General features: G+C 40.9%; 1 protein-coding gene across 1 annotated transcript; it reads right to left on the reverse strand.

Moving 5' to 3' along the window:
* Window positions 1-4,323: 4,323 nt before the first annotated feature.
* Window positions 4,324-16,105, reverse strand: QPCT (glutaminyl-peptide cyclotransferase; the record flags this gene model as incomplete). Its single annotated transcript, XM_080342060.1, has 7 exons — window positions 4,324-4,469; window positions 6,534-6,650; window positions 7,134-7,233; window positions 8,103-8,279; window positions 10,428-10,709; window positions 13,027-13,173; window positions 15,980-16,105. The coding sequence occupies 7 exons, from the start codon at window positions 16,103-16,105 to the stop codon at window positions 4,324-4,326; spliced, it is 1,095 nt and encodes a 364-aa protein (XP_080198186.1).
* Window positions 16,106-21,628: the final 5,523 nt, after the last annotated feature.

Genomic DNA, 21,628 nt, shown 5'->3' on the forward strand with positions numbered 1-21,628 from the left:
GTGTACTTCATTTGCAGCAAGAGTAACGGTTCCTTTGCTGCATTAGAAAATGGAATGATGTGGAAAATTTGCATTTAAAGATTGCAATGAACTTGTAACAATGGGCTACGTTTCATTCAGGTCAGTATTAGCTCAGTAATCACCTTTATTTTCATTACTCTGTCCTTGTGTGTGGTCTATTACACATGCTGTTGCTGCATGGGAATTCGCTGAAGTACAGAACACTTGAACGGATTCTCTGTGCCTCTTGTGTGCTGAACTAGACCATGCTCTGCAGCATCTGCAACACCTTAGAGCCAGCAGAATGTTTACAATACACTACTCCTATGTGGCCTATTTGAGAATTGTTCCTTACTCCAGTTTCATAACCAAACACTTGCCCTTTTTCTGACATTTTAAATACATTGTATTATATTGATTGCATGCCTACTTGTTTTCAGTAGAAAATTAAAGCTCCATTTTATTACAAAATGAAGCTGATCTCTGATTTAAAAAAAAATAAGGGAGAACGAGAATCCCAGAATTCTGAGTGCAATATCCTCACTTTAACAAAGTTATTTTTGGAGTGATTGTTTACAATATATATCATATATGCAGATGATAAAGATTCTTGTAGAGATTAAAACAGCTTTTTAGCTGCTTTGTTGTGAATATATTAAGAATATTTGCTAAATCAGCACAGAGTAAAATGTCTTCTTTTATATGAGGAAAATAAAATCAGTGTCATGCTTAAATGACAAGGAAAAAGTGGTAATTTGTATGCAAGATTTTATAAAAGTGATCTTTATATACTGACTGTTTAAGTGATGCTCTCGGGTGATACTTCAAGCGCAATGAGCAGATGTGTGAAACTTTGGAACTGTTTTTCTAGGTCTGCTACAAATGTAGACTGCATCTTTGCAATAATTCTACAGAAAGCACTTCTACTGCATTTTGTCTTTTATAATTGTATTTTGCTGTTAGGTGGTCACCATCTAAATGTTTATTTGAAATGTGGTGAATGAGAATTGCTAATATATGAAGTCTTTGTTCCTGGTGATAGGAGTGCTGCCCCAGCTGGAGGAAAAAGAGGACTGGTGCTCCTTGTCATTTCTCTCTGCCACAGGATTTGGTGGTGTTACTCCCTTAACTTGTTCCAGCTGTGGTTTCTTCAGATCACTTCACTAGTAGGTAAATGCATCAAGTTCTAGAGAATCTGAGGGGCATGTAGCATTGCTTAGGCTTAAGATTCTTGTGAAAAACTGCATTGCCCTGATATAAAAGGAGCTAGAGAGCCTAGTACTATACAAATAACTAGTGTAATATGGGGAGGGGGTTGCAGCTTCACCTATGAAGTAGTGGCTCTTGAGTTCATTCTGTTCTGTGTTCCCTCCACCAAGGTAATAACCACATACACCTTTAGGACTCTGACAAGCCAGTGGCAGCCTGGTGGGGGCAGTAGATTGATTTTTCTTTTTCATTTTTGTGTGTTTGTTTGTTTGTTTGTTTTGGGGGGAGGGTTTGGTGTGGGGTTTTTTTGTTGTTTGGTTGGTTTTTTCCCCTCCTTGACTGAGAGGTGGCAAATCCTGTTAATGGAGACACCCTGTGCAGCAATTCTGCTGATTTGTGTATTACCAGATTAGTTGAAGTCCCTCAGTTGATTTCTCCTCCTGCTGCCACCATCCAACAGGGACAGAGGAACTGCAACATAAAGCCCATCTCTGAACTCTGAAGTGATTATCTGTACTGTGCATGTTCAGATCCTACAGATCAGGATATTTAGTGATATTTGATGTTGAAACTGAGAGTAGAAGAGATACCAGTCCTGGTCTTTTCACTTTTGTTGTTGTTTTTAAAGTATTTTATCAAATGGCTAAACTTTCTTCTACCTGCTTGTTCTCTTCTGCCTTACTAGCAGTGAGATCCCACCTTGCACCAAATGTTTGCTTTACTGACTGCTTCAGGTTCTTGAGCTTTTGGGAGCTTAGATACTTGGATTCATGTAGTTACTGGGCCAATATAACTTTTCCTTCCAGCAGCTGTTTTATAAATTAATGACATAATATAAAGTGCTAAGATGATGACCCTTCTCTCTTTAAGCAAACCCTTTCCAGAGCTCACATTCAGGTAAGAGATAGCCCTCTTTTCCTGTACAAAAACAAACAAAAAAAGGCAACAACAACAAAAGTAAAAAACAAACACCAAGAAACCAAAACAAAAAAGGCAAAACAAAAACAACAGAGCAAGGGGAAAAACAAACAAGTGTCTTTATGTTTTGAGAACCTTTGCTTCGTATTACACCAACCTGTATCTCATTTCCGTGAGCTGAGTAAATGTAACTCAAGAGAACTGCATGCTCAGGCAGCGAGAAGTTGGTGACAGAAGTGTCATGCCAGAGATTTGGTGGCAACTACATGGCTAAATTATGATTTCAACTAATTCTAATAGAGACTTTTAAAAATTAGACTTTTCCCAGTTTCAACAACCATCTGATCCCACATTTCATAATGAAGCCTAAGTTAGCTTTCAGTTCCTCAAAGCAGCAGAGTGGCACACTGCAAATGCATAAAGCATTTTTCAGAGACCCTGCAAAGTATAAAGTATCACCAGAGTTCACCTGTAAAAATGAAATTAGCCACACAAACTCATGTTTAATATTTCTGTATATAGCCATTTTGTTACTTTTTTTTTTGGTGCCACTTAGAAGGGTGCAGTAGGTGCCTTTACGCTGCTCAGAGTATTCAAATTTAAGGAGATATAATTTAGTAGTTCAAGGTGTTTCCTCACAGGCTGAAGTAGAGGAGAATATGACGGTGAAGGGTTCAAATAGCTTTGTAGTTACACAGATGTACAGAAATATCTGAAAATAAACACATCTGTCCAATTTTTAGAATTTTCATTGTATTCTATTTCAGAAGTTGCATGCAACATACAGACATTTCACACAAATGTTGAAGTGATGGGAAAACAAAAAATGCTTTTGTTTCATCTTGAGCAAAAACACAGACAATTTCATTTTCAGGCTGTCCTGTAATAGTAAAATTTTACAAATTTACATTGCTGTAAATACATATTTCTATTGCGACTTTATAATATGTGTGTAAATGTTGTCTTAGGTTCAGAGATGTTTGCTTTAGGAAAATGGTAAAATACAGGCTAAATCCAACATGCCTACAGCTCCACAGCTTATTTCTTTCTTACATCTCTTTGCCCAGGATAGAACTTTCTAATGGAAGAACTTCTGAGCAGTAAAATACTGACTTATTTTTTCCCCATTTGATCCTTTACCTTGAGCTTGATTTTATTCAGGTTTTATATATTTTTCTTCAAATGCTCTCATCTTTATCTCACGGGTAGAAACCCTAGTTCTGTAGGTAGCTTTTGAATACCTTTCTTCTGGCTTCTTGTATTGAGTTCATTCCAGGGTAGATTTTTGCTAGAGTGTTAGACTAAATTTATTGAATAATTCCAGTACAGAATGTAAAAGCATAGGATTGTTAAACTGGTGAGTATCTTTTTCTGATACAGGCTACGGCTTGTCCTTACTTTTTGGTGCTTAAACTGTCTTTTTGCTTCTGACTCTCATACTTTACTTTTCATAGATAGCACTTTGCCTTTGAAAATATATTTATATGAAACTGTAGTTTCTTAAATGATCACTTTCCTATTATCGATACTTCTAATGTAATCTGTATTAAAAACAGCAGGTTGGATTTTGTTGGGTTTTTTTTTACTTTGGGTGAAATTGTGAATGGTTCTCACATGAATGAATGGCCTGCTGTCCGTGCACAAGGACCCTTGCAGCTGTCCTTGTAGGGGAAGGAGGAGAGGGAGCGGAGAGGATTAAAATCCCTTCAGTGTGTCAGGAATTCTAGCAGCTCATTTCAGGATGAGGTGGTTTAGTTCAACACGAAGTAGAAGTCAGTTTTCTTGTCATTTTTGCTTCTTTTGATAACGTGGTCTCAATTTTCATTGCTGAACACCACACTAGCTGGTCACACCTTGTAAAAACTGTAGGTAACACTCAAGTCAGGAGGCATTCCCTCCTGGGATCTTAATATAACATAAAGCAGTCATAGCAATGTGGAAAAGATCTGGATGTTTTTATTCAGAGGTAAGACATAGAAAGATCAAATTCTTCCCAGGCTGAGACTAATTCTTATTTAATGCTATTTTATTTGGTTACGTGGAACATTGGGCCAGGAACAGCTGAATCAATGATCAGTCTAGCAAGAGCTATCATTTTTTGCTTTGCTTTAGTGCTCTCCAATGCAATCAAATAGCAGATGTGAAGGTGGGCAAACAGTATTTAGAATGGAGTAGGAATTGTTGCCATTTTGCCTGTCACAGGTTTAGATATTCCAGTACAAACACTTGCAGGATTTTGCTGAGATTGTCGACAGTGGTTTTGTCAAGGTTTTCTTCTGTGTCCTCCATGGTATGCCATACTGCAGGAAAAGGGGATGGAATCAGATGTAGGACTGGAACCCCTATAAGGAGGAAAGTGAAATTTGGAGAAGAAAGATTGAAGAGGGTCTGTTAAGCCAATTGATATATCACCATTTAGCAACAGAGTCAGGTAACTACTCAATAAACTTACTTTACTGAGAAGTATGTGTCATTGCAGCTTACTTTTACCTTCTCTTTTTTTAAGCCTGTCACTGCAGCCCAGCCATTAAATTGTGTGTTTCCTAAGATGGGCACCTTCCTTTCAAGTACTTTTGTACGTTTTTTTTCTTCCTAAAGGCATCTGTAGCTCATAGTTTTACTGTGATCCTTTTTGGTTTTTAGATCCTTTGCATTGTAATTGTTGATACCATGTTTAGGAGCTACAGAAGGGCAGAGAAACCACTGCGGATCCCCAAACTGAAAACTGATTACTGTGTTCTTGTGACAGGGTTAAGATTAAGCACTTTTGGAAGCATTTTTTTAGTCTGCTCTGTAAATGGTAAAATTGGGTGTCTGTGTTTTCACTCTGTAAAACAGAACTATTACTATCCTGAGATGAAAGAACTTCCACTTGAAAGGATCGGTATGATTGCATACGTTAAGACACCTATATATACTGCAAATTTAAGTAAAAGAGGAATTACACCAGTTTTCTGGTTCCTGATGGCTTTTTGAGGGGAGCATTTTTTTCTCTCCAGTCTCTTTCCTGTTTTACTGCTTTTCCTCTCATTTTTCAGCTGCATACCACAAAGGGATCTGTTTTCTTCACTAGGTGTTAACTGTGTTATTAGAAATGTGTAGTCATTGTTTTCCCCTATGAGCTGCTCCCACGTAGGATTTTTTTTTATATATCCCTGGACATGCATACGATGGCTGTGCAGGTTTCATTGCACCTGGGCCTTGCTTGGGTGTGAAAAATGAAAGATGCATGGAGTTGAAGAGCCATTGAGCAGGAGACAGTAACCATAGCTCGGTGAGGACAGCACCCGCTTAGAAGTGCAGAGGTCGCTGCTCTTGTGCCCGCTTCCAGAGCCAGGTGCACATTTTACAGTACTCAGTAATTAACAGAGCATAAGCAATGGTGAAATTAGAGGCTGGCATTGAAGATACCTCCCTGCTTTCCTAGGTAGATACCCTCTTCATTGAACTAGTGCTACATGTCTTTTGATTAATGCTGCTTTAGCTATATGACTCTTGTAGTCCGCGCTGTACCGTGGAAAACCTCAGTCAGAAGGGTTTATCTGCTGGCCGCCTTTGGCCCACCTTCGTTTTGAAGATGCTCTGCTGAGTGTTTGAACCGAGAAGGACATTCATGCAAGCCACATCTTGAACTTGGACAAGTGCTTTAATCACTGACCCATAGTGTGCCAAGGTGGCAGCAGTAGCACAACTGCTTTCCCTCTCTCTGGTTGCATCCCAAAGGAACAGAATGAATACAGAGTAAGAAGCCACAGCATAGGTGTCTGCCAGGCAAATGCTTTGGCAGGGAATCCCAGTTTTGGGTATGTGCCTAATTCCAGGAGGGATTTCAGGCGTGTTATGTCGTTTTGTTGTTTCTGCTGGCTACTCTATGCATCTTTCCCACCCTTCAAGCTCATAGCCTTGAAATCTCCATTCTCTTCCGGCAATGAGAATGTCTAATTTGAGTATGGGAGTTTTTGCATGAGTCGGTGCCTTCAAATTTAAACAGGTAATAGTGAGCATTACTGTAACTTTGACAACAGATCTTCAGAGATTTTTATAATCTTTTGAAGATACAACCCTTGAGTATTTCGCTGCTCCTAGAAATAGTAACTGGCTGGTGAGTGTGGTATGTGGTGCTATCCCACTGGATCAGAGTTGTTTATCTTTGTAGGACACTACTGTGGAGAGAAATTTCCATTCTCTTTGTGCCATTGGAGCTGTGCTCGTGCAAAATGATGATGGGTGTGTTTTATCACTGCTTTTGCTCAGGTATGTTTTTCTAAGCCCTGCATAAAGTTGGATTTGGAAGCCTCAAGCTGGGGCAAATCAGCTTGAAAAACAGGATCATATGCACTTGCTCGTCCACTAAATGATGCATTTGTTACTCAACTCATACTTTAAAACATAAGAGTTTCCAGTACCTCTTAATAAAAATGGAACGTGGTCATCTTCAATCAAGCCCCGATGTACAGTACTCTGGAAATACTGCCTTTCAACAAGGTGATTCCTCAACAGATTCATGTTGTGTAGCTCTTGCTCTGTAATTCACAATGAAAGTCATTATTGCAAGTTTTGGACATTATGAGGCATTTTAGCACATTTGAATTGTTTTTTTTCCTTTCATATGGAAGATATTTCCATGTGAAAGAAGAAAAAGAAGTTGGTAGTTGTCTTCTGAATTTGTTTAGTACTTAGAAGACCTCAAGATTGGTGCTATTACTGTCACTTTAAAGAAGTGAGAACTAAAACAGGGAAGTGAAGCGGTTCCCAAAAGTCGCAGAGTGACAGCCAGTAGTAGAATCTGTTTCATGGCTTCCAAGTGTCTCGGCATCTTCCTTAGTTATTTTATTAATTAAATATTCAAATCTTTGTATAGGTTTAAGATGCACCAATTTTAACATTTACATTATTAAATATTATAACAGAAAATAATATAAAAATCTGATGTACAGGACTGGATACATTCAGAAAATATACACTGAATTTTCAAGTTCATCCAAAGCCCATACCCCTCTCCTTACCAATTGCTTGAAGCCTCTGAAACCATCGCATTGTGTTTGGAAAATAATTGGGAAAGACTGGGTTTGGTGCACCAATTAAATCCAGCAGTACAAGCAAGTCCTACAGAAGAAAGAATCTTTAATACAGAATTCTTTCAATTACTACAACACCATCAACAGCAGTAGCAGCAATGAGACCTCTTGGTTCCTGTGTAGGTCATGACTAGGTCTTTAATAGCTCTGGCCAAAGATCTGGCTTTTCTACCATGTTGCCAGAGCAGAACTCATTCACAGAACCTGATTCCAATCTGATGCGTTTTGTTGTCTTCCTGAGGAGGAAAATGGCTGTTTCTCTGTTCCTCAAGCTGAACCAGACTGCATCGCTTTGTTTGCAGTTTGTGTGTTATACCCCTTTAAAGGGAAAACTGGTGGGTGGGGAGGAAGAAAAGGAAATTGCTTCTTCCCCAGAGAAAAAGTCTGTCAAGGGAAAGACATTTTATGAGTCACGAGATACCCTGGCAGAAGAAAAGTCTCTCAGCACTGAGCAGGGAAGCCAGAAGGCAGGAGGGAGAAGGGAGCGGACAACTGGAATGTTAGTAGGAATCAAAGGGAAACATCTTGTTGTACCTTGGTGTGGAGACAGGGGAGGTCGGTTCACAGACCAACACCATGTCTGTGCTCTTTCCTCGTCACTGCGAATTATCTCTCCTGAAGAATGTGGATATTTTTAGATGATATTCTAATGAATTTGTGTATTTTGATTTTTTCTTTGACTTCTCCTCATGCTTGTATGGAGAAGGTCCAAGCAGATTCACCTGAAAAGCTCAAGTCTCTATCAAGTCTCATAAAAGTTCCACAAGCCTGCTGCTTCCTTTAACTTGAATAAGGTTCATGGTTTCTTGGGAATTTGGCCAAATAAATACCTACTAATTAAATATATTTTTTTTAAACAATTTACTATTATTCATTAGGGAGGTGAAAGCCACTTACTATGCCCTGAAGCTGATTTGTGGTTGTTGATCCAGGTGGATGTGGAGTAGATACCATTTTTTGAGCCAAGTGTTGAGATCCGTAGAGAGAATCGGAAGGGGACCACCGCACAAAGGCTTCTTCACCATCAAAAAAAATGAGCTGAAGTGAGAGGTCCGGTCTTGACGTTGAGCTGGTCTGCTGGAGGAAGTTAAAAGTAACATAGCAGATTCTGGCCAGAACATTAAATAAAGGACTAATACTGTGGTCATATAAGTGACATCAGTAGGGGTATATTTTCAAGGTACCCTATGTAAACCTTCCTACGGCTGTTAAACACATATTATGGTGTAATGCAGGAGTAGATATGCCCTTCCCTGTCAAAAGCGAAAAATATCACAACATTAAAAACTGAGAAAATATATATGATTAATGTATTTAAGCTCACAAAGGAGACATCTGTGTGAAATTTCTTTGCAGTATAGGAGTCTTTTTTATTCTCTGTTTACAAACTGAAGACTTGTTTGCTCTGGCAGCATTTCCTAATAATCTACAACAAGGCAAAACCCAGTTTGGTTCTGCTATATGAACAGTTTTGGCAACTGTATTCTTGGCAGTTGCCATAAATATTTTAACCCCTCTATGAATTAGTGTTATTTCAGTGAAATTGCATGATGTGGTTAAAAAGGTGGGGTCACTGGAAACAGTCATGTCCTGTATGGGCTACAACTCCCAACTAGCTGGAGCTGATCCAATATAAACAGTAGTGGAAAACTTCTATTTAAAAAAAAAGTCACTGATGTAGGCAAGAAGATATTGATTGTGCTTTCAGCAATATATGGATTTCTCCAAGGCAATGCTTTGTCCTTTGCCCAGGACAGAGCTCTTTGGACAGCAGTCATTTTGCTTTGCATTGCATTCTGAAGGAAACTGTGTATTAATACCATTTGAATTTTAGAAAGTAGTATTTGTAATTATTATGATTACTGTTTAACACATTCCTAGGTCTGAATAATGTAGAGAGAAGTCTTTGCCCTTTAAACTTACTTGATATAACTGGAGAAACATCAAGATAAAAATCACAGCTTCAGGTCAAAGTATAAATAGATTTGGCTGAAAACATAAGGTCTGTTATGCTACTATGAGCAGAGCAAAAAGGTCATCGCTAATGTATTAAGCAGATGGATCCCAGAGTATATTTTGTTAACAGACTGTACAAATGGTAGCCTGTGCAAAATAATTACATTGCCTTTTTGTCAAATGCTGTCATTTACAAGAGAAAACAATTTAATCAAAAAATGATGTATTTCTTGCAAAAATTTCCAGTCTTTAAGTCTGTGTGCAGGTTATTCCATAAATAATCATTAGGCAAATTTATTCTAAATGAAAGCATATGTATCACAGGAGTGCTTTATTTTGTGATTAAAAACATTGGCATATTCTTAATCTTCTAATTCTTAAATATTTTAATGTCAGAAGGCACCAAATCAGTTTCCAGGAACAACTGCTGACAAGTGATCTTAATACCTGAGCTGGCTGTATTGCCGACACTTTGTAAAGCATTTCAGAGACCTTTGCCTGTGAAAGCCCTGTTGTTAGTGTATGAGTATTTTCCGCAAATGCTGAACCAGTAGATGGCACTCATGAATCTGTAATCCTACGAGCTTTTAGAGCTTTGTAGAACCAACAGATTTTTACGCCTAGCAATGGCAGCACTTTGAAGCGGATTTTCATGGCATAGGTAACACAGACTGATAATATTACACGAATACTCGACTGTTTTCCTGTACTCAGCCGTCACTCGTTTCATAAATAAATTCGAATTGATAAAGGAAAACAAGAAGAAAAGCTTGAAATCGTTATGGGATGGAGGGCCATGAGTGTTAACTTCTGCACAGCAATTAGTTCATCCATCTTCCAAAACAGAGCGCAACTGAGACATATTTAAAATACAAGACTGAGAAAGCAACAAAACTTTGTCAGCAACCTTAGATTTTACTGGATAAAACAGGAGCTTCTGAGTAGGGTTCTGTGCCTTTTAGATAGATAGCGGGATTATACCTCATAGAGCCTATGAAACTTGTTATTCATGTATAAATTGCTATTTTCATATAGTATATATTAATTGTAAATTTTAGGTAGTGACCCTTTGCATAAGAAGTTTTAATGTGATCACGTACTCTAAAGTAATAGATCCAGATCTCTGCTCTGTGTGCAGCCAGCGGCAGTTTTACTGCAGGCACAGCGCTCGGCCAGCCAGGCGCGCAGGCTATGGGAGGGAACATGGAAGTGCCTGAGGGCCTAGTGCTATTGCAGAAACACCTGAAAACGAACCAACCAAACTACCTTGATTAACTGAAGCTTGTTATCCAGGGCACGTGCCAGCTCCAATAACATAGCACAAGGCACAGCTGAATCGGTCGCTCCCACAAATACTCTCTCCTGCCAATGCTGTCCAAAGAATTTTGAGTCGTAGTGGCACGCAAGTACCAGGTGGCGTTTTGCAGAGGGGTCGAGAGTGCTGATAATATTTGAAAATGTTTGATATCCATATGGGGTGTATGCCTGAAATGTATCTTCCTCAATTTCCCAACCAGTCTGTAATCTTTGAAGACGGTGCTTGATATGCTGCAATAAAAAAATTAACAACAAAATAAAAACAGACAAGCAAACAAACAAAAAAAACAGATTAATATTGGCTCAGAAAGCTAATGACAAATTGTCATTAGCTAATTAATAGTGGCACTTAAGCTTATTTCTGTAAGTTCATGGTATTTGTAGAAGATAAATTTTATAGCAAAAAATGTAATGTCTCTATCTAAGCAACATCTTTGTTACCTTAGCCTTTGACTGGCTTTCTTGCTTTCATTTTTGCCTTTTGTGGGTGCTGTGAATGGTTGCCCATTGATACGACACATTAAAATCTTGATCTCTGAAGTTTCCGGGCAAGTTTTTTTTCAGCTATAACCAGGACAGATTTAATGTTTACCTCTTCAAACCTAAACTCAGTTGTGCCCTTGAATTAAGTGTCAGAACTGGGTGCAGAGGACTTCGTGTGCGTATTTTGACAATTACCACACACAGATGCCAGAGTAATATAAAAAAAAGCCACTGGTTTGTGTTTGGTTGGTTGGTGCGGTTCTGTTTTGTTTTTTAATGTTCTATGAGAAATCTGCCTTTCAAGTGACATGAGTTGTTTACAATGCTATCAGAGACAGTCTGATTCCTGTAAGTTAAAGGAAGAATTAAACATTTCAGAACAATGTTTTTAAAATAAAATCTTAAGTGTATCTCAGGTAAAGATAAACATTGAAACAGCGAATCAAAAAAATAGATCATTCATTTTAGGCATCTTCCCACTGCAAGAGAATAACTCTATCAAGCTGTTATTATAGAGTCCTGGCTAGCTCTTACTGGAGGGCCATCTCTGTTGAGCAACTTATTTGTATGGGTCCCTAGAGTGCTTCTTCAAGTCAGATTCCTCTCTCTTTAAATAAACATTAGGAAAAGCCCCTAAGGGGAAAAATGGAAAACAGACTTGGAAGATTTGTTCTCCTCTTAGTGAAGTCAGTGGGAATATTGCCATAAGTTTCAGTGCTAGAACAAACTTCCATTTTGTTTCTGGAGGTTTTTATGGCGTTGTATGGTCTACCCGCTATCTGTAGGCAGAGCAAAGGACATCTGTTCTGGACTAAGGGGAATATATAACCCTGCATGGAGTTCCCAGTGTGCACTAGCCTTCTCCCTTAAAGAAGTCTGACACTTTTTCTGTGTCTTAAGGAAGAAAAACCAACTATTTCAAACTGCACTGTGCTTTGAGGAGGAGGACTCTTCATTTTTTTTTTCCTTTGGTGGTCTACTTTAGTACATGCTGTTACCTTGTAACAGGATGATCCTATTTTGAACATGATTTGCGGTTTTCTAGCCTAGGCTCAGGTGGTTTTTCTTAATTTTTCTTACTTTTCCCCCTTTCATTTGGCTGCCTTCCAGGGTATCACTAAAGAAACCACAAAGCTAAACCCATAGAGATGTGTGCACCGGCCCACACACACAGAGCACAGAAAAGCTACATTTCCACAGTCTGCCAGTGACAGAGTGGCAAATAATGTAGTTAGGGCTGTCTTGAAGCGGCTGGATCACTGCCAAATGGCTAAACGCAGGCTAGTGAGACGTTGTGAATGGCTTGTACTAAACTTGGCTGTACCACTGTTTCAGTGTCCTGCTTGGCTAACATAACGCGGAGCCAGTGCGGTGTGCAGTCCTGAAGGGCAGCAACCCAGTCGGGTGGTAGCTCCCTGTGGCTTAAACACAACCTGCTGTAGCTTTCAGCAGCTTGGGCTGCAATCTGGATAGGTGAGCGCAGCGTTTACACACTGTTGTGCTTGGGCCAGTGGAGCTGGTGTGGCACCTGGACCAGCACTGCCCTTGGCTGTGTCGACCATTTCATCTGCCTGCCCGTTTGGGCCCCTCGGATCCCTTTTCATGTTGATACACTCATCTGGGGCAACTCTACAGGGGAGTGCAACAGCACAGCACCTCTCCAGAAACAGGGAAGGGGGGTGTCATTTATTTCATCCTCGTGTAGGGTCCCAGGGGGTTTGAACCAGTGACCAAAAGCCTGCTCGTGTGAAGGACAGAACAATCGTTGTGTTGTACTTTGGGTACCAAAACTGAGGTGAGCTCTTAATTTTAAAACATAAATTTAAAAAAATCATTCTTTTTAACTTCATTTTTTTCTATTCATTGTGCTATGCAGCCCTGGGAAATAGTGTCAGTTGAACTGCAAGCTCTGTCATGTAGGCTCTATGCAGTCTAGACCTGAACAATGACAGAGTTCATCCCACCGAATGAAAGGAATGTGTCTGTCCCTTTAGCAGTCACTAAGGGCACTACCAGAATATACATAACAGATGTTCTTAGAGGTTTCCAGAAAATGTTGTTTTACCTGTCGTACGATGTAATTTCCTCGTGATCCGGGGTATCTTTCTATCAGGATAGGGCGCAAATCATTCTCCCACATTTCAGAAACATCTGTGTTTGCTGCAACTTTTTGAATAGTGTCAGAATGTAAAATTCTTGGTTGGTGAGAATACTGTAGAAAGAAGAAAAAGGGGAAGGTTGTTCTAGCTATAACTATTAGCAGACCTTTTAAATCACAGCTTTCTTCAAAATTACAGTAAATGTGATATACTGTGCTATTTTGTTCCACTGATAACAAAATGTAATCTTAAGAAAAGCTTTTATCTCAAAAATTATTGACATTTTTAAGTTCTGTGGCTTCTGCATCTTTGATTTCCGTGCAAAATATGCTAGTATTAAAAACATGGAAGGATTTTTTAACCTACCAGCGGTAAAAACTCAACCCATTATTGGGTTCTCTCCTTCCTAATATCTTAATTCTACATACACAGAGTCATGTCTGCAACTATGCCACCTACAAATGAGGTTTCCATTGAGACAAACATCTTAAGCTTTGTTTCTAGTAGTTATACGAATGAACTTTATGCTGTGTCTACATGATGAGGTGCGGTACTGTGAAGAAATGCACAAGCTAGCTCAGTGCAGAAAGAGTGCAGGGGTGTCCTTGTGGCCTCTGCCCACAGTGGTGGCGTTGGTGTGACTACACAGCACAGTGCAGCTCCTCTGGGGGCAGCTGGGGTTGTACCTCAGCTCTGCGACACACAGGTTAACCTCGGAACTGGCAGCTTGTCTCCTGTGACAGCAGCTAGTACTGTTAGCTACCTCCCAAGTGGCTTCTGTTGCCTAAGTATGGGCCTTTAGTGCTGTTTCAAGCGGCCTAGAATACTTGAGACATCCTTATGGGGATGACAAATGCATGTCAAAGATGTGCATGAGCCCTGTGCTGTTCTGGAGTGGTGGCTGAATGCCAGGTGGGATCTCCAAGGACACCTCCAATGCCCCTTTGGGCACCTGATTTGAACCTACCCAGTCTCTGGCAATTGTTTGCTCAGGACCTTCCTGAGCTGCTCCTGTTTTCATAGATTCCTATTTTAGGCACTATCATAAGATGCTCTTGTTATATCCATTGCTTGGGTCTATCATAGGGACTTCCCTCTACTCCTGTCTTCCACTGGAAAATCCTAGTCTGATTATTTGTTCTTTGATCAGAACTGCCTTACATGGTTGATCAGACTTGCTGTCCTTCAGTGTAGCCTACCTTCCCCATTCTTTTTGAGATGAGGAAAGAGAGGGAAACTGCAACATGAGTGCACCACAGCTTATAGTTATATTGGGTTTGCATGGCAAGGTTTTGGTAGGGAGGAGCTACAGGAGTGGCTTCTGTGAGAAGCTGCTAGAAGCTTCCTCCATGTCTGATAGAGCCAATGCCAGCTGGCTGCAAGATGACCAAGCCCATCAGTGATGGTGGTAGCACCTCTGGATAACATATTGAAGAAGGGAGACAAGAATTTCATGAGAAAGAAGAAGTGGTTCTTGGTAAGTATCTGCAGGAGTAGAGGAGTTCTGATGCTTTGGTTCTGTGGTTGGGTGACACATCTCACATCACTGGCAAGCAGGCTGACTAGCTGGAATGAGATAAAGAATGTACTGTTGTGGCTCAAGGGGGCTCTAAAAAGCAGCACTGGGGATACACACTTGTACATTGATTAGTCTGAGTAAAGATTTAGCTTAATGTATTTTTATATATGTACGTATACATTCATTATGCATATTATAGATGTATTATGTTACAGATATGTAGTCTACACATGAGATAGATGTCATACATATATAGTAAGATACAATTAATAGAACAGAATTATAAAGTCTCCCTTTTTTTTTCTCCTTAAAAAAAAGAAAAAAAAAAGTCAATGCTTACTTCAATGAGGAGCAAATAAAATCAAGGAGAAAGGGAATGACTAAGGGGAAGCGACTGGAAACATATGAGGGCAGCTTCATTTTGCCAGTTCGTCCTGTACTCTGATCTGTCGGTGAAGAGAACAGTGCCCTGGATTAGTGGAATTCAGGGAGCTCTGCCTGAACTTTGAGTTCAGCTCTTCTACAAACACCTGGTGATGGGCCTTAAAAGTATGTTTTCCACTTGGAAATTCCTGAATCCTTTAATTGAATGAACTTTGCAGTTGTGTTCTCTCCCATGTTCTACATGGTTTGGTTCTTCATTAAGAAACTATGTTAGTGTTTCATAATCAGCCACAAAGAGTTGTTACACAGGGGTTTACTGCTTATACTGTTCCATTAGACATTAACTTGAGACTTTTTTTTCACTAGTTCACATATTTTGAATTAAAATCAATATAGTATGACTCTACAACATATAAAAAATATTATATCCTGTCAAAATAATTTTGCAGTAGCTATCAACACTTGCTTTTCCTAGATAAATGTACATCACTGCTAGAAGAGCTATTTGTTTTCTCAAACTAAGACACCATCCTCTGAATCACTGTAATCATGTTGAAAATTGGAGTATAATAGAGTGTTACCTGGAATTTAATTTGGAGTTTTGATCTCTCTTGTCCTGTTTGGGTTTCTCCTTAAATCCACGAACTGCCCCTGCCCAAGCTTACAGCTCCAGCTGCCCGCTCCCGGGCGGTGCGAAAGGCATCGCCAGCCTTTCAAACGCGTGAAGAAGACCTGTTCTCTGCAGCCATCAGCTCGGGGGGAGAGGGAAGCCATGTTACCCGCCCTCACCTGCGCTCCCCGCAGACGGGACCGGCCCCGCGGCTCCCGCCCTGACCCACAGCTGGGGTTCGCATCGGCGCCCGAGGCAGCATCACACCGGGATGGATGTGCGAGGAAAGCGCCGGGCGGGGGCAGGTGCCAGCGCCCAGCTTCGGCTCCCCGCCTCCCGGTGAGGTGCTTCCCCCGCAACCAAGCGGGGAGGCGAGAAGAGCCGGAGAAACGCAAGCGTGACCCACCTTCTCCAGGGTCCAGGCTGCTCCGGTGTCCCTGCCGTGCACCAGGGGAAAGCAGGCGGCGAGGCAAAGTGCCCCAAGCAGGCGGGAAGCGGCCCTCCTGCCCTCGCACCCCCGAGCCCCTGCCATCCCTCTCCTCTCCCTTCACGGCCGGGCGGCTCTTCCCTTGGCCCCCTTCCCTCCGCCTTTCCGAGGCCCGGGGATGGGAAGGGGAGAGCCAGGGTCGGCGGAGGAGGCGGAGAAGGGGCAGCGCGGAAGGGACGGAGGGATGAATGGAGGCTGCTGCAGGAGCAGGCGCTGGCTGCTGCGGCTCGGCCAGCCTCTCTCAGCTCGGTTCCCCTCCGAAATGAGCCCGGTCCCTGGCACCACGTCAGCAGTGCCAGGAGGGCCGGCTGTGACAGCCCCGGGCCGCCACCGCCCCCTCTCTCTTCCCTCCTTCCCCCGTGACCGCGGAGTCGCCACAGGCTCGTCCGCGCTCGTGATTTTCCCCACGCGAACAGCTGCAGGCTGCGGCTTCCCCGAGAAACTCGGTCGGTGTGTCCAGGGCCGGCTTTGACACGGGCTGGGGCTGCGTGTGACCTCCGGTGCTCGGGCACGGACAGAGGCTCCGGGCACTTGGAGAGGGCTCTGTGGGGCAGCTGTAAGCTCCTGCGGAGAGTGGGCCTTGACCCATCCCTACTGATGACCAGTCCCAAATGAGTGTTCGTGAAGGGTCTTGAAACGCGGACACCTACAGAATTGCAAAATGGTTTAATTTATTATTTTCCAAGCTCTTCTTATGATCTTTTTTAGGCCTAAAAGGATAAGACTTGCTAAAATGAGAATCCTGTCTTCAAGCATTTTAAATTCTCTAATTATACTATTACATACTAACGAGGCAAAATTTGTGGTGAGGTGATATTTTGCAGTAGACCAATTTAAATGATTAAACCAAAGACAGAGGCTTCTAAGCACACAAGGCCTTCTTCAGATCATTTGACATCACCATCCTTACCCTGAGGTGTTGTGGAAAACATCTGACTATTCTGCATAACAGATATTCCATTTAAAGTCTCCAATTTTTACATCCTTCTTAAAGTTCAGACTTAACGCTGAAACAAATTGGAAGAAAAAAAAAACACATAGAAGAAAGAAAGAAAGAAAAAGAAAGAAAGAGGGAGAGAGAAAGGAGGAAAGAAAAAGAAAAGAAAGAGAAGAAAAGAAGAGAAAGGAAAAGAAAAGAAAAGAAAAGAAAAGAGAAGAAAAGCAAAGAAGAGAAAGAAGAAAGAAAAGAAAAGAAAAGAAAAGAAAAGAAAAGAAAAGAAAAGAAAAGAAAAGAAAAGAAAAGAGAAAAGAAAAGAAAATAAAAGAAAAGAAAAGAGAAAAGAAAAGAAAAGAAGGAAAAGAAAAGAAAGAAAATAAAAGAGGAGTAATCATCTTGCTGCTCTTCAGCCTTGTACTGGAAAGCCACATCCTGGAAACTACAACTTCACAAATATCCAAAGTGTCTGCAAGGATAATATTAGAGAAATGGAGCAATTTGTTGATTTGCAGATTCTTGACCCAGATTCCAAAGACTTCCTAGAAAAGCTTGTGGATCTGCTGGCCAGCATACAGATGTGAAGTCTGATGGTGGTAGTTTTACAGCAGATTCAGCATCCTTATATCTGATACTAATGTGGCTGTTTGAAATTTTTCATACCTGAGGAAACAAAGAGTTAATTTAAACCAGTGCCATTTTTCTTTTCCTTCGCAAAAGTCCACACATTGCTTGTAAGAAACTATTATCTTGCCAATATAATAGGCTCAGCCAGGATGTCTCAGCAAAGCATATTTTATTAATGACCTTGCAAGACCAGGTGTTCTACCTAAGGTAGGCACCCTGAACAAGGCTCAAGCCCCTGCCTAGTCCCCTAGTCCTGGGTGTATATTCCCTCCCCTGTTCCCATTGGTTAGGTACTCCAGGGTTCACAGCCTATCTGACGCTTCCTGGATGTCCTGCCTCAGTTTACCTCTCTCACTACTCCAGTTCTAACGCCCCCCTCCCCTTATTTATTTATTTCCATTTAAGGTGTGGTTTCTTGGCTCTCTGGCTATTACCTGCCCCCCTAACTTAACCTTTAGCCACAGAAACCGGTTTGCATTGGTACATTTCCGCGATTAGTGCAAAGAGGCTTTGTTTTATATTTAAGGTCTGGCAGTGGACATCTCTCAGTCTTTATCTGCTGGGTCATGTTTCAGATTTACGGTTGCGAAAACAACATTCTTCCTTTAAGAGTTCCTTACATTGCTTTGTTAGGAAATTGTTTCAAATGCAAAGCCAAGTAGTTGATTGGGGAGAAATGGGAAATAATTTGATTACGAAGAAAAATCAGCATGGTTTACAGATTCTTAGGCAAAAGCCTCAGAGTGTCAGCAGAGACCCAGTCATGGGAAATTAGTCTAAATCCACCTACCAAGACAACAGGACTACACAACAGAACAAAAATCTGTTGCTCCTTGATCATATTTCCTGTGGTTGACTATATAATCCGCATGCTGGACAAAATATCTTGCTGATGTGCCAGGGTTCTTATACATTTTAGCAGAAAAACAAACAAACAAAAAATACTCCCCTCTCCAATAGCTACAGGAGAAATTTGCCAGGAATATAAACTTGATTCAGGACCAGCTAACACTGTTTTCCCCTAAGGGATTGTGGTCCCACTGAGGGCTACAATTCTTTGATAGATTACAAATTTGGCAAGCGTAAAGTCAGCTTAAGACGGTGTTGATGTTACCTACATGGGAAACACAGATAAAAATGTAAGTGCTGGACCAGATGCATAGAGACACTGAACAGGATTTTTTTAAGGGGTCACTTTAAAAATTTGGGAGACCTTCTTCCCTCTCATAACCATGCCAGAAAGTTCCATGTCTAATGATATAAACCAGGCTGAGAAGAGAAAAAAAGTAATCTATTGAAATGTAACAGAAATCAGAGCAGTTCACAGCTGAAAAGAGAATTATGTGACTATTTAAAAAAAAGTACACCAAGTTTAAAAAAAAATAACTAAGGGTGAGAAATATCTTTTTTTTTCCCCCCCAGGGGTTCTGTGAAGCAAAACCATGTTGTTCAGCCGTATTCCATATGACCAAATTGAGAAGATGTCAACAAATTGCTCAACTGTCAGCTGTTCCATTTTATACATTTTAAATAGTTGGTTTATTACCCTGAAAATCCAATAGATGTAACCAGGTATCACCTAAAGAAAACCATACATTGTCTGTAAAAATATAATCTGTACATCATTCTTTCCTATAACTCAGCCGATGTGACAGTGCCATCTACTGAAGGACAGAAGTCAGAGGCAGCAATGTCAGCAGCTTTTCCCTGTGCTGGCACCATAGCGTTTCAGCCTCATTTCAGCCAGCCTGATAACCTCCGTCAGAGCACATTGCGCTGCCAGATGCAGCAGATTTATTGCATGCCTGCTTTCCCAAGAAGGGGGATTCCTGCACTGTCCACCGTTTCAAATACAGTTTGGATGCTCAGCTTGTTCAACTGGCAGGCCCGTGGTAGGGAGAGGAGAGCAAGTGTGGTTCTTTGTGTTTTGAATCCACCTCACGTAAGGCAGTTTTGTGCCTGAGCGGTGGCTGATTCACCAGCAGCGGTAAAGCCAGCAGTGAGAACACAGCCTGAGATTTCCACTGTTTGGCAGCCTGGGGTGCTGCATATTCAGGGATCTGCAGGCAGCTCCTGCAGCTCGAAGGGTAAAAGTGGTGGGGCTCATGTTCACAAAGCCGCACACAGTCCTGCAGGTGCCTGGTGCTCACATGTGTTCTGCGGGGCTGAGCTGCTGCTCATCTCAGGCAGCACTTCTACCGTTGGTCTCTGTGGGGTTTGGAATGCAGCCTTTACCAGGCTGTGGAAATAGCATGCTTGGTGATTCAGATTTAAGAGGTTCTGTTTCCATGGGCAGATGTGTCCACAGACAAAGCTGTAATAAGTGAAATGTACAGATTAGCCCTAAACCCTTATTTAGGGAAAATACTTTATTTCAGAGTTGGTGCAGCAGGATTATATGATGTGAATGAGGCTACCTACTTGGCAGGCGCAAGGACTTGTGAGATTGTTCTTTAAACTAGTGGGGGGTAAGTGAATTCCAGAAGATCAATTTCATATAATTAACAATATAAATATATATTTTGTTTTCAGTGCATTTATAGCAAGGTAAATTTTGATGCCATGTTTTACAAGCCTACACTAAACTTGTCACTGTTTTGTTGGAGGTAGATTTTAGGACAAAGTTCAGCTAAGGGCTCAAACCAAGACGATGAGGTAATTCAGAGACACATCCACATTTCAGGATTTTATCCAAACCAAACCTGAACATCTAACTCTTTTTCAGTTCTCTTACGGGGGGACAGGAAGAAAGGAGACCATGAACTAAAAAAAAACAATTGGGAAAAGAAAAGCATTTTGACATTTTGTCCATAGAAATATCAGTTCCTCTTTTTGCAAACATTTCTTACAGACCTTGCAAATCCTGAATGGGGCATTTGCTATGCAAGATCAGTGTCAAAAGCAATGAAAAATAATCACGGCAGCACGAGCTCACACAATTTCTCAGACAAATGCACCAGTCAAGCCTTCTAGGACATTGCCTTCTTTGTAACCCAGTTAGATGATATGAAAATATTCCAAACATTACATTGGTGAATAGAAATGAATATGTTAAGTTTTCATTTTCAGATACAAAATATCCAATACCAAATGTCAGCGTTCTGGAAACTGGAAAATCTTGATGTATTTTTAGAGTTATAAAACAGTTGTTGCAAATGTAGTTTGTCTGTACAGACCTACTACTCCATATAGGATGAAAAAGAGTTTTCTTAAAAGAGCAAGTAAATACAGTAAAAGTTACCCCTATTTCCTGGTATCATGTAGCTGTAAGAGAGAGCAATTTGTGCAAAATTGCAACAATTGAGCTGCAAAAGTGCAGGTGGCTTCAGCAGGGAAAGCTCTGAGCTGTGAAAACAAGCTAACCATCTGAGGGAATTATGTGGGCTCAGAAACAAGATGAAGAACTTCAATGAAATCCACAGGAAATCACTAATTATGGTAGTCACAAAAATCACAAACCAGAATGGTCGCCTTGTAATTGGTTCAGAAGGCTTATGCTGCCATAATGCTGTGCTATGTAGTCACACAAAGTCAGTTGTACATATGTGCAGATGTATGTGCTGCTCTATACATAGATGCTGAAATGCGGAGCTGCTCTTAGATGTGTCTTACTTGGAAGTCTTTACAAACAGTTTTTGGATGCTTCATGAATATGTTTAGTAGCGAGAACTGCTGCACCGATACTTATAAGCACGTTGTTTTGGCTGATGCTTTCCTGTGTTCCGTAATAAATTGATTTTAACTAATCCATCTTCTGTTCTAATTTATGAAAAAGCAGCTATAATGGCTTAGGACAGCAAATTAAATGGCACCAACCCTATTGGATGGCATAAAGCTGAGCTGCTTTACAAAGAAGTATAATCGTCGCCCAGTGATTGCAGTAATACCTAATATCCATCTGGTATTGTCCATAAACAGCTATTTTTAGGGCTCCTACTCAGAATGTGAGGAGCTTGCTGCACTTTAACTACCCTAGAGTATGACTCCTTGCTGTGCTAAACATCTAA

This window comes from Nesoenas mayeri (genome assembly GCF_963082525.1).
Source record: "Nesoenas mayeri genome assembly, chromosome: 3".
Classification (NCBI taxonomy): domain Eukaryota; kingdom Metazoa; phylum Chordata; class Aves; order Columbiformes; family Columbidae; genus Nesoenas; species Nesoenas mayeri.